Raw genomic sequence first — 18301 nt, 5'->3', positions numbered from 1 at the left:
TAGTTGCTGTGGCTGTGGTGTAAGCTGGCAGCTGTAGCGATTCCACCCTAGACTGGAAACTTCCATATGCCTCAGGTGCAGCCCTAAAAAGCAAAAAAAACAAAAAAAAACCCAAAAAACAAAAAAAACTGTCTTGTGAAAAGATCAAGAAGTGATTACATGAAGTAAGACAATAATGTAAGAAAATGTTGGTATAAAAATAATTTTAAAATCTTTATCCAAAATAGAACTATAATTTTGGATAGATATAAAAGTATATAATGTGATATGAAAATATATAGAAGTTTAGTATTACACATATACTTATATGTAAATATAGAGAGTTAAAAAATTTTAATTTTGTTTTATATACATATATGTATGTATACAGATCATATGCATACATAAAAGTATATATAACTATTAAATATATAGAAATCTCCATAGAATTATATTCAGAAAATATAGATTTAATTATATCTATATAGAGATGTAAATTAACCATATATTTAAAATTTAATTAGGTATAAATATATATTTATAAATACACATGATGTATAAAGGTATATATGTATATAGGTAAAGGTATATATACACACATACATACACAGAGATACAGAGAAAAAACAATAAAAAAATTAATATACAGTATTACCTCTAGCCTGGACACAAAGCAGGACTTAAGTCAAATGTAAAATTCAAGCAAAGTTAAGGTAGATTCAAATTTTTAAAAATCATTAGAACACTTAACAGATATGGAATATAAAATATCCAGAAAAATGAGGAAGAAGTTATAACTACAAGCAATATATGTAGATAAAATTGCATGGCAATTTTTTAAATTTTAAAATATGTAGACCTTCACAATAAACATGAATACCAAAAGGCAAGTACAAAATCAAAGCTATACTTGGATATGCCAGTTGAAAAGTTCCAAACCTCAAATAAAGAGAAAAAATAAACTAATCAAAAAGAAAAGGCCCAATATTCAAAAAGCAACAATAATTAGATCTAAAGTAGATTCCTGTTTTAAAAGCAAAATAGATGACAGTAGTTGATAAAAATTTCATGCTCAAACTGCTAAAGGAAAATAATTTTCTATTGTCAAACTTCTCTATATTTAGTTAGCTTGGTAAGCTATCAGGAATTAAGGGAGGACATTTATTAGAGATTGCTTCTGTTGTATAATAAAGAAACTTTCATTTTTATCTACTGACATTTTGGCAAATATTGTATTAATCTTTGATTTTAGGATCACTGCAAGGAATAACAGACAAAAAAATTCTTGCAATTAATATTTTATTTCAAATGTTAAAAATTGAAGAGTTAACACTAACTTAATAGAATGAGAATCTGTAATTTCCAAAGCAAGGAAAGATTTTTTAAAAGTTAAAAAATAAAGCTTATTTTATCAATAGAACAAAGGCCAGAAAGTAGAATAAAAGATGCAAAGTAGATGCAATAAAAACATTTTTATAAAGGGTAGAAACTAGTTCGAATATACCATAGTCACAGATTAAATATCATTCTTAAAAATATTTTGGGGAGTTTCTGTCATGGCTCAGCAGGTTAAGGACCCAACTAGTATCCATGAGGATGCCAGTATCCATGAGTATGCGGGTTTGATCCCTGGCCTCCTCAGTGGGTTAAAGGATCTGGCTCGGCTGTGCTGCAATGTAGTCAGGTAGCTGCAGCCCTGATTCGACCCCTGTAGCCTGGGAACTTCCATATGCCTCCGATGTGGCCATAGAAAAAGAAAGAAAAAGAAAAAAGGTATTTCATTATGTTTTTAAACTATATTGTTACATGCTATTTGCAAGAGATATACCAAATTTAAAATGTAACAGGAAGTTTTACATAAAAAGTTAGAAATGTTTAGCTATCACTTTAAGAAAAAAACCATTGCTAAAAAACAAAACAAATTCAAAACTTGTTTTCTTAGAATAATACACATTTATTAATTGTTTTAGCTTACATTTCTAAGAATTAGCAATTTCTGATGGGTTCAGCTGGCCAATTCTTCTAGTCTCAGGATACTCTCAATCACTACAATTAATCATCATTGTACTGAATGTTCTCCTCAATCACAAAAGATAAAACAAAAACAAAAAAAAAGGGAACAATAATAAAAAGAAAACACAAGATTATCATTGTTAACAAATGATGCTATTGTCTTTGCGAAAATTTAAGAGAATCCATAGAAACATCTTAGGAAACAAAGGGATAGATTGCCAGATTTTTGGAATACAAATAAATGCCTCAAATGGCTAGATTTCCTATATGTAAAAAACATGAATAAATAGCAAATCAGATACAATTTAAGATGGTAGAAACCAATTAAATTAACAAAAAGTCTTTTTTAAGCTCATCAGAGGAAAAATATCCAATAAAGTTCAAATTTACCATTATAAAAGGAAATGTTAATGAAAATATTAAAAAAGATAAACAATGTATTTACCACATTGGTAAACCAAAATGCTCGAATTTCCATATTACTCTATAAATTAAATATAACTTTAATCATAACTAAATTTAATAGTCTATTAATAAAATGCAAATGATAAAGGATTGAAAAAAGCAAGAATGTAGGAAAAGAAGCTGAAAGAAGTCATAGTTAGTGGAAAGAGAGTAAAAGAGGGCATATCCTAGTAGATAAAAGACATTATAAAGACTTACATCTCTATAAAAGGAAGAAATGGCTATCAACTAAAGCAGTGGGTGTTTGGACTACCTGTAATGGGATGTATTTACTATATGGGACTCTTACTTCCATCAATATCGAGCAGAATATTAACTCAAGGAATAATTTATTGTTTCCTCTATTATAGAAATGATATTATAAAGATAGAAATGTAGTGTAAGTCCTTACGGCTGACTTTTCTTTTTTCTTTTTTTAATGCAACTACCTGATTAAAATTTGATTAATCAACAGAGAGATCCACTTCAAAGAGGCATCCCTTTTGTTTCAAAGATGACTGTCTTGAATAAAACCATTGCCAGATAATAGTAGATAACACGCCAGCTCCCCCACTGCCCTTTGTTTTAGAGATTTGGGGTGATTTCAGTAATTGATCATTTGGGCTGTATTGTCTTTTTTCACCTCTTCCTAAAATTTAAATTCCTGCTCTTATGTTAAATTCATCTATAAGGAGTGAGCTAGAGAAATCCTAGGTCCACACCCTTGACCCTAATAAAAGCTGAACCCCAGAGACAGATACCTTACTAGTGTTTAGCTCTAGAATGATAGCTAATGTCCTCATAGGAACTAAAAAGATCTTCCTCCATCTATAGCTTTGGTGGGATTCTCCTGTTTACCAACTAGATCTGCTTGACAGATACTTAAATTTAAGACAGTGCTTCCATGTTGCTCCAGATCTTTACCATTTGTTAGATCTTGTCTGCATCAGGTTTCATCCCTCATCAATTAATTAATTATTCTGAACATTGGAGAACAAATATTTTCTTAAATGTTCCATCCTATTTATATAAAAGTTTCTTTCTTTGCAGTCTATTTTATTTTATTATTCACTATGGCATATGCTGGGAATATACTGGTAGAAAATACCAGCATGCAGCTAATACTTTTCTCAAGGAAGTAAGTGCCCTATCAAATCAAATATATTCACTGAAAAAAAAAAAAATGGTCCAAACGGTCACGCTTTTGATAGTCATTTTTTATTGATAGCCTTTTTTTTTTTAATAGAGATATAGATCTCTGGTAAAATTCTCTATCCTTTCTTTTATGTTTTCTATCTTTCTTTTCTCTATTTTCTTAAATATATTAATCTTGGTGATTTCACAGTCATTATCAGCTACTGTATTTTTTTCTATAAAGTGATAGGTTTAGTTTTGGTTTTTCATCAAGGGTACTGGAGAGACAGGATTGGGATATAAGACTTGTTTCCTAATATGTCTAGTAATTTTTAGTTGAGTGTCACACAGTGCCTAAATCTAGAAGAGACTCAAAAGGTAACACAGATTGTTCATTTTCTTGGATGAGCAGCTAGAGAAGGGCATTATTACAAAGGTACCTTAGAGATATTGTGCGTTCAATTCTAACCTACCACAATGAAACAATTATCATAATAAAGTGAGTCACATGATTTTTTGCAGTGCATATAAAAATTATGTTTATACTATATTGTAGTCCAGTAAGTGTGAAATAGCATTATGCCTAAAAAAGCACACACTTTATAAAAACTACTTTATTGTTAAAAAATGCTAACCACCATCTGAACATTCAGTGAATCATGTTTTTGCAATGTACTATCAAAAGTTACTGATCATAGATCACCATAACAAATAAACTAATAGTGAAAAAGTTTGAAATATTAGTAGAATTATCAAAAGGTGACACAGAAACAAACACAAGTGAGCAAATGCTGTTGGAAAAATGGCACCAGGAGACTTTCTGGATACAGGGTTATCCCAAACCTTCAATTTGTAAAAAACATAATATTTGCACAGCACAATTAAGCAAAGCCAAGATAAAAGGAGGTATGGCTTACTTCAATCCAATCGGGTTAGAGCTAAATCAATGCTAACTTGCAGTTTTTGTTTAGATTCAGTCTATCTCTGATTTATCTGTCCCTAGGGCCTGGCCCTCAAGGGCTTTAAATTCAGAGCCTATTTGTGCAGGAGGGCCATCATTGTCTGTTCAAAAAGAAGAGATGGATGAAAAAAATCTCTTCTTTGTCTTCCAGGGCTTTTCCTATTTAGTGTCTTAGATCTCTATGAAACTTTCAATTTAACTTTAAGCTTTCACTTTAACAAATGCCTGTAAGGAGAATCATCCCTGTGTTTAAGGTCCTTCAATTTCCAATATGATTGCAGGCCCAGGAGCCTTCTAAAACTTCTCCTATTTTCACTGTCCCCACTTGAATTCCAGCTTCTTTTGAGTTCCTAGCATAAACAAGGAACACTGTAATCAACAGTTCACCTCTACACAGTTTTTTTGCCCTCTCTGGAATCTTACCCCTCAACTTCTTTTACTTCAGCATTTCTTTAATGGCATTAAACAGAAATTTCTTTGAAGATTTTGGTCTTTTCTCTTAGTTACTGACAAGGGAGTGGGAGTGTTGGCTAGTCAAAAACTACAGTTTTATATAGACCCACGTTTTGTACTGCCAGAACCATTTGGCAAGTTTCATTAAATAGTTGAGATATAAACTGGAAGAAAGTACACAGTTCATTAACAATCTAATTGTCATTGAGATGCTGGCTGCCTGGTTGTTTGCTGATAAGCTACAGACATTTGTTCTTAAAAATTTAATTAAAATGGGTTCAGAATCCCATCCTATGTACTGAGCAAGACCAAGATTCGCTCCAAAACTTCTCAGGATTTTGAGAGTAGGTATACAACATTGTCACTCTTTGTGCTATTTACCAATTCAATCAATTTTTCCCTATTTCTCTGGCTTTTGTTTTCTCTGTTACTCTTCCATGCCTGCTATGTGCTCAAAGCACAAACTATTAGCAAGAATAGGGGTGAGCAGAGGGCATGGAAAGAGCAGCCCAACTTGACAAATATCTGATAGATAGGGATAACAGAATTAAGGAAAACATAGCCTAAAAAGTGATGTGAAACTCATGATTTTACAAAAATATTTACTGAGATAACATGTACAGCTAAATAAATATAACCTATGGATGGATCCTAAAAAATTACCTCCAAAGCAGGGTAGCGTTGAGAGTCTTAAGAGGAAATTTCAGTACTAACCCAACTGAATTTTACTATATTGAAGGAATCTCTGGGAATCAGAACTCAAAGAACTTCCCTAAGTGGAAAATCACAGAACACTGCAGAGTCATGCAGGTTGAAGAAGAGAGGCAGTTAACATATACTGAGGTGTACTTAAAAGTAGAAAGAGAAAACCATACTTAAAAAAAAAGATTTTTTGAGTTGATACATGAAAGTATTACCAATTTAAAAATTCTGGGAAGATGATACATTTCAAATGGACACTGCTGAATTCTGAATTAGTAATCAGGAAGAGCATAAAGGAGGCTACTGTGCCCAAGAGAACAGTGCTTTCTCCATCATTCCTTCTCTTGGTGACCTGGGAGTTAGAGTCAGTGTCCTTGGGCACCTCTCTGCTCATTTGAGTCTTGTGGCATTTTGCTACCTCTCCTGGCTCCTATTACGTACCACTCACTTCCCTTTTTCACCAACGTATTGGGAGCACTTTCTCCATCTATACTTGGAATCATAACTCTGGGACAATTCAGTGCCCCAGAGAACAAACTGACCAGCACTTCAGTCACCTAACACCCAGTACCCCCACAGTCATCAACCAGAGCAGATGTATGATTTAAAATGAGAGAAGTAGTTATATGACACCCTGCACTTCCCTCATCATAGCTCATATCACACTCTCCTCATTTAGACCGTAAGCTCCGTGAGGACAGGGATTTGTGCCTGACTTATTTACTGCTATATTCCTAACTGCTACCATACTGCCAGACACAGAGAATATTTTCAATAAATATTCATTAAATTAAAAAAAAATGAAAGAAAAGGTAGCTGCATAACCAACATAGAAGGATGTTTTAGAGTTAGACTTTGGAAACAGGTTGCTTCAATTTGAAACCTGGTTCCTTTGCTGATTATCTGTGAGGCCATGGCCAAGTTCTGGCTCCCAGTGTGTCTCAGTTTCCTCTTTTGTCAAATGCAGATAGGGAGGCAATTATTACTGCTTCATTCTTACAAGGAGAGAACAAAATATAAAGAATTTGAAATCACACACAAAGTGCTACAAATTATAAAGAGTGCACTGATGATAACTGAAAATTAAATAAATAGATGGAAAAAATAATAATGAAATATCTGAAGGAATTACTTTGAGTAAAGAAATATACAGGTTTAAGATTCTAAAATATGTATGTAATCCCAGAGAAATTCCCTAACTTGTGAAGTAAGAAGTACATTTACAAGATTCTAGACAATGAATTAAAATTATAAAGAGAGTAAATGGCACTGAAGTACTCATTTGCAAAATTACAAACTAATAGTCAATGACATGTTAGCAGTTCTTGAAAAAACAAAATACAATAAAATAGATCTATTTACAATAACATTCATGTGACAATAAGGAAAGTATATTTTAAAATACTAAATGCTTCAGAGAATATAAAAATTGTATCAATTATTGCAAAATTCCTCTTTGTCTGGCTTTTTAGGGCCACACCTCTGGAGGTTCCCAGGCTAGGGGTTGAATCAGAGCTACAACTGCCAGCCTACACCATAGCCACAGCAACGAAAGATCCGAGCTATGTCTGCAACCTATACCACAGCTCACTGCAACGCCAGATCCTGAACCCACTGAGCAAAGCCAGCGATCCAACCTGCAACAGCATGATTCATAGTCGGATTTGTTTCTGCTGTGCCATGATGAGAACTCCAATTATAGGAAAATTCCACTGACAAAATATTTAAAGCTAGCAGCCAAATGAAAATAAAACAAAAATAAATTTCAGAAAAGTAAAGACAATTTAAAATAAATATACTTAAGTATTATAAGGAAATGATTTGTGTTGTTATATTTCACATAAAAGCAGTGAAAATATTATTATAGAATTATATTTTAGGAAATACAATACTTCTTAAAGAATGTCTATGTAATGTACTTTGAATATTTTTAATAAGAATATACTCACGTATCAAAATTAAAATGAATAAAAACATCTCACACACACACACACACACACACACACACACACACACACACACAAACAGCCTTATCCTCTTCTCTGACATTTTACATTGGCTGCCCAGAATGTTCTACTCTAGCCTCACACTATATTACTATTCACCACCATTCTCTCCATTCTTAAAATGTTTTTCCTCTGAAAGAAATTCTATAGTCAGCTCTTAAGTTAACATTGTTTTTCTCCTGCCATTCAATCTTCAAGGCTCTATGCACTGTCTGTGTAGGAGGCAGTGATCTAAGCTGTCCAGAATGCAAGAATTAAAACACACAACTCCTGCTGTCAAGGGACTTCCCATCTATTTGGGAAAATAAAGATATGAAGTGTAACTTGCAACTGAAGGCTGTGACATGTGTTACTTTAGAAAAGTCACTAAAAGTCATATCTTTAAAAGAATTGGAACATGATTTGACTTGGGGCAGGGCAAATCAAAGAAGACTTTTTAATTAGGTGGAGAATGAAGACAGCATGGAGATGACAGAAGGCAACATTAGTCCTAAGAATTTAGCCAGGGAGATGTAGCAAAACCAAGATACAGGCGTTTTAATTCACTGTTAAAAACACTAAGTATTAAATACTATGATACATTTGGTGCTCCCCCAAAATAAATAAGATACTCTGCCATTAATCCTTTTGTTGCTCTACTACTAAATTGTGTTGAAAGGAAAAAATTGTACTAAACAATGATCTTCAATATGTATCTGGCAAGTTATGACCCCTTACTTATTAAATAGGAAACACAGCAATTAAAAATTGTATTACCTTAAACCAATGAAAACATGATATGTTTTCTGATTAAAGTGTAGTATTTCCTACAACTATATTCCCTTCAATTTGTGATAGCTAAACTTTTCATTCTGACATCAAAAAGTTAATTGTATATTTTCAACTTTTAACCAAATATCTATAGCAAATAATGAACTATAGTCGCGATGTGAGGCTAGGGTTACTCCTGAGGTCTGTGCATACAATACCTTTTTTCATTATTTTTGTAGTAGAAAAGTATAGCCTAATCCACCAATATCAAATCATCATTAGTCTACAAGTCTGTTCTGCTTCATGATCTTTAGGCTGCCTCTTTAGGGACTAGGTCTTATTTGATGCAAGGAGAATTACCATACTAATTCCTAGGCTTAATTCCAGTTGTCAAGTGCATTTGTAAATCTTACAGATTTCAGTAGGGGAAGAGGTCTTTTTTTACTATGCATATATTTGTATCTCTGTTTGCAGGGTTCTAAATCACATCTAATGTGCTTTTCTGACTGAAAATTCTCATCATAATTATGTGGATAATTTGCTATCAAGAACACTTGCTACCTATGTCTCTAGGTTTTCTTCTTTAGATATGTGTTTTCCATTTCTGTAGACATTTTCAATCTTTAAAAATGAAAAACAAAAGAGAGAATGGAGTCAAATAGCACATTCTTCTTAAAATAATGAACAAACTGTGTTGAAAATGACCATTTTCAATTTTAAACAGAAGATAATATAGACTGTCACTTTCACCTCGTTACAGTATTTAAAATATTTCCCCCTTGGTTTTATTACTTTTTATTATTTCTTTGTAACATACTTCCATAAATGAAGGTCACGTTATTTATAAGTTTCACAATTTTTAGCAAAATACTTAATAGCCATTGTCATAAAATATTGCCTTTGTGGTGTTTGGATTTGGTGAACAAATATCTAACAAATATCTAAATTTACATTGCACTGATCTTAAAGGAAGATTTTCACATTTGAATATGAGCTGTTAAGAAGATGTATTTGAGGTCTTTTCTTTCAGATTTCACACTCCACTGGTAGTGAAATGCAGTTATTTAGTTTGATACATGTTGGTAACCACAAGAGATTTTATGTTTATTTTGTACTTCCTTGGCATCGTTGCATCCCTGGTTGTCAATATTCCCAACATTTATTTTTGTCCTTCAAATGAGAGCTCACAGCTGGTGGTGTAATGTGCTTAATTTCTCTGTAGATTATAACCATTTAAAATTCTCTTTTTATCCACAGGGGTTCAAGAGACCTTGTAGTGTTTCTCCCATTCCTAAATAAAATAGCACACACAGTCTGTCCTGAGAGTATAGTTGCAAGTGATGCCTCAAATATCCTTTCGTGGGTGTAGGAGCAGCTCTGCCCAGAGGCCCCACAGTCAGTGATAAGGCTGAGATGTGCTGTTTTTGTTCAGCTATGCATCTCCTTTCTCATTCGGGTCAAATCTCGGTATTCACTCACAAGCATCTCTCCAATCATATTTGATAGAACCACACTATCCTTTATGGGAGGGGGGAGACTCAAAGCTTGACTAGTGACTAGTGAGAAGGCAAACAGTGCATAAGCCATCATGACCCTAAAATGTGAAAGTGTGACCTCCAAATGTAATGGTTTGTTTTAGTGAGTCTTTTGTTCTACATAGAAAAGTATTAGAATTCCCACTGTGGCTCAGTAGGTTAGGAAACTGACTAGAATCTATGGGGATGTGGGTTCAATCCCTGGCCTCACCCAGCAGGTTAAGGATCTGGCATTGCTGCAAGCAGTAGTGTAGGGTGCAGATGCATCTCAGATCCAGGATTGCCATGGCTATAGTGTAGGCTTGCAGCTGCAGCTCTGATTTGACTTCTAGCCTGGGAATTATCATATGCTGCAGCTGCAGCCTTAAAAAGAAAAAAGAAAAAGGAAAAAAAAAGTATGCTTTTATTTTCTCCTTAGTGACTTAACCTATGTTGATTTTTAAAAAATTCTATGTATTTTTTCCTAATGAGTTTGTCACCCTGCATCTCTCATCACCTTCTTATATCCTACTCACAGTGACAGCAAAAGAGAAAAAAAAAAAAAAAACAAAAAAACCCAAAATGAAACAAAACAACTGATACATATTCTAAGCAATAAAAATGATTAATTTTACCATTCCATGCCACTTTGTTTTTCTTCCCCATTGTGAAAATGTAGGGTACACACTTTTGGCTTAATTCCGTCCTTGCTCAGAATCACATAATGCTGCAGGAGTCATCAACTCTACCTCTGCTTTAAGGCAGAGGGAACTTTAAACCAGGATTTTAAATTGTAAAAACAGGATTATGTGTTCACTTTTTAAAACTCTCTAAGGATTTATCTTTACAGTTTCCTTCAGTGTTTATAAATATCATGACTCCAAACATAATTTATTGTACTTTGACTCATCCATTTCCCACTTAAAAATATGGTATTTGTTAAAGGTACGTGATAAATAATGACTAGAGGGTTTCTCCTGAGGTTCATATTCCTTTTTTTTTGTAAACTACTGCTCCTATCTGTACTTTAGAGTTTCTTCAAATATTATATTACTGTGACATGCTTATGAATTATTTGAATTTGGGGTTGGATTTCTATTTTAAAAACTCTTTTTTTCTTATCACTGTATTCACCTAAGTTAATACCTTATGAAAAATTATATGTTTTTTCATGAGCAGATTTCCTGACATTCTTCAAGGTTCATATTTTTGTTTTATATGTATTCATGTTCTCTTTTTAAGTCACTAGTATACAGAGTCTTATATATCATAAATAGGCATAATTAATGGCAAAGAGAAGGAATGAGCAGTACTCAAAGTTTTTTTTTTTTTTTCTTTTTTTTGGCCCCCTTGTGGCATATGGAAGTTCCTGGGCCAGAGGTGAGATCCTAGCCACTACTGTGACCTATGAAGCACCTGCAGCAACATGGGATCCTTTAACCCACTATGCTGCACTGGCGATTGAACTTGCACTCCTTGGAGCTTCAGAGATGCTGCTGATCCAGTTGCAACACAGAGGGAACTTTTCAAATGTGGTTTTAATAAGTTTATAATAGATGGTAGCTTCTTCTCAGAAAGAGATATTTTCCTCCTTTGAGGGGGAGAATAAAGCTCAAAAGAAAATAGCAAAATTGGAGTTCCCATCGTGACGCAGCACAAACGAATCTGATTAAGAACCACGAGTTTGCTGGTTTGATCCCTGGCCTTGCTCAGTGGGTTCAGGATCTGGGATTGCCGTGAGCTGTGGCGTAGGTCACAGACTTGGCTTGGAACTGGCGTTGCTGTGGCTGTGGCATAGGCCTGCAGCTGTAGCTCTGACTAGACCGCTAGCCTGGGAACCTCCATATGCCATGGGTGCTGCCCTAAAATGACAAAAAATAAAAGAAAAAAGAAAATAGCAAAATAAACTTAGAATAGCTACTCTATAGCATCTAATAAAATATGTATTTTAATAAATTTATTACTAGTCTCCTATGATAACAAAGTCAAAGTTACATTACCTATGGTTATAACTATTTACCAACCAGCATTACTTATGAATCTGATATCAAGATCTTTAGACAATGGATGTTTGTGTTTATTTAGGATTTTAAAATTATCAAAAAGGAGTGTGGCATATTGTCAAAGGGGTGACCTTCAAGGGTGCAAATAGGAACATAATGATATTGGATCATGCATTTGTGGTTTGGCAGAAACACACCTGAGGCCAGGAGGAGGTTTATAAACTTAAATGAACAGGCAGAATCCAGGGTCTTAAAAGTGAGATTAGGGCAGTTCTAAGATTAAAAGAAGTGGATGTTGGTAACAGGAGAAAATAATAGACCTTCAGCAGAAATCATGAGGAGATCAAGATAGATTAGTTCATTTCAGTTTTAATTTCTTAATACATGACAGAATAACAAGGAAACTGTAACAGAAGTCAAGTTCCTGCTGAGCATAGTTCAAATCGCTACTTATCAAGTACCTATTATGTGAAAAGAATTTTGCAGGAAAGCAAAAGACCATTGTTTCCTGCATAGGCTCTAATAATAGTTAAATTACAAATGGATCATGTTGCTGCTGGAAGACCAGATAAAAATGAAAACAATATGAACTATGCATATTTATTTGCCTGGTGGAAATTAAGGTTATGTCTCCTAGTTTAATCTTTAGACAGATTTAAAAAAATAGTTCAATTTGAAAACCATATCTGAAGATCTAAAATGCTTCTGCTGTTAAGATAGATTTGGAAATATTATTTTAATCATTTACTAGGCTATACTTATGATAAAGTTTTTCTTTATGACTGCATTATCGAATAAGGAAACCACTGAAATGGCAGGAAGTATATGGGCATCTAATAATTTAAGGGTTTTGAAGAACATGGTTTTAATACTTTCTAAAATATAAGGTAATTTTGGACTTTAATATAGGATTTGTTTTTTGCTCCAGGGAATATTTTTAAATCATGCCTTATTTTAACTTAAACAGTGCTATAGTTTATGAAAATAGCATGGAGATTAGAACCCTTCAATTTCTTTCAAATTATTGAACAAAGAAATAATACAGCAGGTACTATTAGTTCAAGAAAATTATATCTGGAAGAACAATAAAGAAAATCGTATCTAAGGTTTAGAAGCACTTTATTACTTGTATTTTACTATTGTGTTCTGTAGCCTTCAGTCCTTGTAGAAATATAGAGGCTGAAAGTATACCTACTTATATGACCTTATATTTTACCATGAATATTTTTTTTGTGAAAGACCCCCCCCCAATTACTGATTATGAAATCCCTGGACTTCTTATAGCTACAAAAATAAATTGTTGATACTCTTTTTCAAAGTTCTTCAAATTTCGATTCTTTCAGTCGTGACAATGATATTTTTAAATATCTACATGAGTCAACTATTATATATCTGTATGGTGGTCTCCCTACTTGCTATTATATATGCCCATATGTTTTTATAAACAAGAAATGGGATATACAACAAAATAAATAATGCACTATCATCTATTTTGAAAGATTAAAACACTTGCAAGGCTATTTCCACATTACATCAGGAATATAGCTGCTGGGAATGTCAGGAATATATTGATCATATTCAGAAACGGGTTTATTACTAAGAGAAGTTCCCATTTTTTTCTGGACAATTTCTAAGATACTTTGGATACTTAAATTCATACAAGACATGAAGAATCCTCACACTCTTTGTTTCAGAATTTCTTCATATGATGTATTTTTCTAACTCATCACTGTCAAGGTCTTCTAAATTGGGTTAATACATCACTTCTAAGAAAGTAGACCCAAACTTATGTATAGTATTCCAGTGAAGTCTTCTCCATAAAGAGATGCATAGAGCTTCCATGTCTTCATTGAATGCTTCTTAGACTGCTTTAGGTCTATTGCCTCATTGCTTCATTCAGATAGTATATATATTTGAAAATGTTAGCTGTTACTCAAGATTTCTCTTGTATGATACTTTCCAAAGTTTATTATGTAACAAACATCTTTATTGCCTGTCTTTTTGTTTAAGGTTTTCATGCTAGCTGTTCAAAAATCTGCTAGAATCCTAATCCAATACTTTAGCCATATTGGTTTGGCTTCCAAGTGTTCTAAATCTTTTGTCTTCATCCACACTCCTCTTGAGAGTTAGCATTAAGGACCAAGTTTGAGTACACATTACTAGACTGTCCTTTATTTGACATCGATATTTAGCACTTCTTATTCAAATATTTTTATATCCTACTATGATTTCTGTTTATTCAGTTCATATTGGCTTTTTATTCACTTTATACAAGACTTTTTATAATACTTGGTTTATTTTTTAAAACATTATATTTCAAGTTTAGAGATTTGGCATTGCTCTTATCACCTAATATTTCAGTTTCAGCATGACAAATTTTATTCACAAAAAGTATACATTGTATATGTATATGTATGTGTGTGTATATACATACATATACATATATATACACACACATATATATATTCTTATCCATTTCATTTTAATTCAGTTTTCTTGTTCAAGTTCCGTGAGCCTACTACCAAGAACATTTTCTGCTGTTCCAGTAAAGTACACAGTATCCCTTGTCAAGAGCTCAAGAGCTCATTATTCTGCTGTGCTAAGCCTTTCTAGGTGGGAAGCTCTTTGCTTCCTGAATCCTCTTTTCTTTGAGAAAGTCAACCTTCAGCTGGAAAAACGAAAGAGTATTTTCATGTCTCCATGTCTGAGAGCTTTCTTGTTGAAAACTTAAAGTGCCGTAGAAACATACCCTGTCTTTCCTTTTTTTTTTTTTCTGATCATGTTTTGGATTGCATTTCCAACAAATAACTTGAAAAAGAGCATGCTTCCAGGGGGTGCAAAGTGGACACTGGACTAGAGCCATAAAAGGGAGTGCTCACTACCCCTGCATGCTAACTGGTCATTTCATGCACTGTGATTGTAACTGAGAGCAGGGACCATGTCTTGCATCTCATCTTCAGAGGACCAGCAGTTGAAATGCTCAAACACATCTGTGTTTTGAATACTGGTACATAACTTTTCCTTAAATTAAGAAATTGTGCAATTTGTATTAATCTTGATGGAACATCCTACAAGGGATAGATGTGCCGATTCAAAGGTTTCAAAGATTTGGGGGAAAGTACCTGCAACTGTTATACTCTTAAAACACATGTGATGCAGTTTCTCCTCTTTTTCTTTGATCATTCTGAAACCTGCTTCAGAGTAGGCAATTAATATACCTTTAAAAAATTTTCTCTTCTACAGGTAAGAGGATATTTTTAGTAACTTGTTAGATTATTTATTTTTACCTTATAACAAACCTTCAACACAATACATTTGTGGGTGTTTTATGTGTATATGTAATTTTTATTTACATCTATAATATAAATTATTCATGTTTTATTATCTGTATTACATTGGGTCTTTGAAAAATGTATTATCTTTCTACTGCATTAGTTGCAATGTATAATCAAGAAAATATAGCTGTAAGGTATTGTATCGTAATACATAGGTATTGACTATCATAAACATACTCATAAGTAACAGGATTCCAATTTTCAAAAAAAGAAACTGATACAAGGAAAAGAATCCCTAAAAGTGATTGCCCAATGATTTATTAATTTTTTAGATAAAATAATTAAGTCATAGGTGTGGTCATAGGTTGGATCCCCTGGGAAGCAGGCTCTGAATTGGAGTTTTGAGAGAAGGATGGTTACTGGAGTGTGCCCTTTTGTGATGGAAACATGTGGACCACACTGGGAATGGAAGAAAGAAAGACAGAGTGAGAAATTGAACTGACATACAATTTTAAAGTGTCCATAGCTGATCTCAAGGGAAAGCTCAAGAACTAAATTTACCCTTCAGGATTTTCTGCATGCAGCAGAAATGGGTCATTGGTTATGTGTTGATTCAGAAGGTGTGACCTTGGGGCAAATGGCCGTCTACAGCTAGGGCAACAAGTCATTCTACACAGGGGTTTTGAGCAGCACATTCAAGTGTGAACCAAAAGGTTTTCTAGCAAACAGACACAGAATGAGGAATCGCAATGTTAAGGTAAAAACAAACTATGTGTACCTGAGGCCACTGGGAGCAAATAGAAGTGAACTAACAGAGGAGAAGCAGCATGACATTGTGGTTTTGGAATTTCTTGGGTTGTAGCTTGATTATTCACTAGCTTTGTGATTTGGTGACATGTACCCTCTGGGATTCAGATTATTTATTTTAAAATTATTATTCCTGGTAAAAATGATTTTCTGCAAAATGTAAGGAATTTAACATCCTCCCCCTTAGAGGGTTGTATGGATTGATTAAAACACATCATGTGATCATTTACTATAGTATGTAGCATTTTAAAAGTACATGAAAATGGAATTAACTCTTTTCTTCATCATTAACTTTTCCATGGTGTGCCCACTGTAACAAGAGTACTTCAGATTACAAGTCTAAAGCACAATTGACGGGATGTCTTCATAAACACATGATCAGTACCAGTGTTTCTTACACATTTTTGTACATTAGCCTCACCTGAATAATTTGCTAAAATGTATAATTCTATCTAATATAAGTCTATGCTTATATTCAGAGTCACTAGGTTTGGGGTAGAGGCCACTGGTTCACCCAATGATTTGGTATCTATATATCCTTTTCCATCCTTTGGCTATTATGTCCATGCCCAAAAGGCTTATTGCTTCCTACCTCCCCTGTCACCCACTATCTCCCCTCCAATTTAGTCCAGGCCCAATTAATTTTTCACAAAGTTTCCTCAAATTGAGAACCAGTATTAACTAGTCATTAATAATGTTCCCTTCATGATCCCTTGTCCATTTCAGAAATGGAAAAATAAAATCACACATGCCCATTTTATCCATTAAAGGAAATGTGAATCTTTAATGGCGGCTTTACTAAGTACATTTTGTTCTGCTTATGTCTGTCATAGATAACACAGCCAGCATTCTGACAAGGCGGAGGAGATTTAGTCGAACTATTCAGGATGTGTATTATCTCCCCATTATGATCTCTGATGGTGGAATCCCCTCTCTCAGCAGCAGCAGCACCCTCACCATCAGGGTTTGTGCATGCGAGAGAGATGGGCGCGTGCGGACCTGCCATGCAGAAGCCTTCCTGTCCTCGGCTGGTTTGAGTACAGGAGCCTTAATCGCTATCCTTCTGTGTGTTGTTATTCTCCTAGGTAAGTCATTTTAAGTCCTAACATAAGATGGAAATTCTAAGTGTACCCTTCACTGGTGTGTTAGAAAAGAGAAAGAGACAGAGACACAGAAAGAGTCATTTTGACAAAACCTTAGAATCAGGAATGCATCATGTGATAACAAAATATGGCTGCACTGATTTTCTCTTAATTAACTTTCTCAATATCATAGTTAATCTATAAATAATTTGGTTCAAATGTGAAGAAAGACAATAGTTTGCATTTATTAGCCCCAAATTCCCAATCCATCCCACTCCACAATGAGATCCTGCTATATAGTATTGGAAAGTATACACAGTCACTTATGATGGAGCATGATAATTTGAGAAAAAAGAATGTATACGTGCATGTGTGACTGGGTCATGTTGCTGCACAGTAGAAAATTGACAGAACACTGTAAACCAGCCATAATGGAAAAAATAAAAATCATTATAAAATTAAAAAAATGTGAGGAAAGAGTTGAAACATCAGAAGAGGGATGGGATAAGAGAAATATTTTTGGAAAGGATCTATTTTAGAAATAATTGATATTAAATATTCTAAATCCCATATTGAAAGAGCTTTTCAATTTATTTCAGAGAACATAAGTGGCATCATTCTACAATGAATCTGAATACCAATAAAAAGAACACATTTCTTATAGAAATTTCTATCAGTCTAAAATGTTAGTTGGTCATCAAACTTAGCTGAATTTTAAAGGAGTGAGTCTAAATAATTTTGGCTTCAGAGATATCAAGTTTTATTAAAACTAATAGAATTTTTTAGTTTATCTTTGCATAATATTGCATTTTAATAGAAAATAAAATATTTACTGTAATTTTTATATTATCTTTTTAATAACTGAACTCATCACAATTGCATTTGGAATAATATTACTAGAAACTTTTTAGAATCACTATACAAAACAGGACAGTGGATCCAGATTTTTTTATAAGAAAGGCAGATATAATATTTTGCTTTACTTTTTAAACTTTATTTTTATTTATATTTTTTGTTTGCTTTTTTTTTTTTAGGGCCGCAACCACAGCATATGGAGTTCCCAGGTTAGGGGTGGAATTGGAGCTATAGCTGCTGGCCTACACCACAGCCGCAGCAACTCAGGATCTGAGCTGTGTCTGCAACCTACACCACAGCTCACGGCAACACCGGATCCTTAA

At 33.7% G+C, this 18301-nt stretch overlaps 1 protein-coding gene across 9 annotated transcripts in view; it reads left to right on the top strand.

Moving 5' to 3' along the window:
* Positions 1–18301, top strand: part of CDH18 (cadherin 18) — a 1026794-nt gene that overhangs the window by 991482 nt on the left and 17011 nt on the right. For 5 of the 9 annotated variants that reach the window (XM_021076963.1, XM_021076964.1, XM_021076965.1 and 2 more), the window contains one exon: positions 16875–17126. In XM_021076963.1, coding sequence (XP_020932622.1) covers positions 16875–17126 — 252 coding nt within the window. The remainder of the gene's footprint in view (positions 1–16874; positions 17127–18301) is intronic. The other 4 variants (XM_021076971.1, XM_021076970.1, XM_021076968.1 and 1 more) reach the window with 2 other exon arrangements.

Source organism: Sus scrofa, chromosome 16, assembly GCF_000003025.6.
Source record: "Sus scrofa isolate TJ Tabasco breed Duroc chromosome 16, Sscrofa11.1, whole genome shotgun sequence".
Taxonomy (NCBI): domain Eukaryota; kingdom Metazoa; phylum Chordata; class Mammalia; order Artiodactyla; family Suidae; genus Sus; species Sus scrofa.
This window is presented reverse-complemented; position numbering and strand designations above follow the sequence as displayed.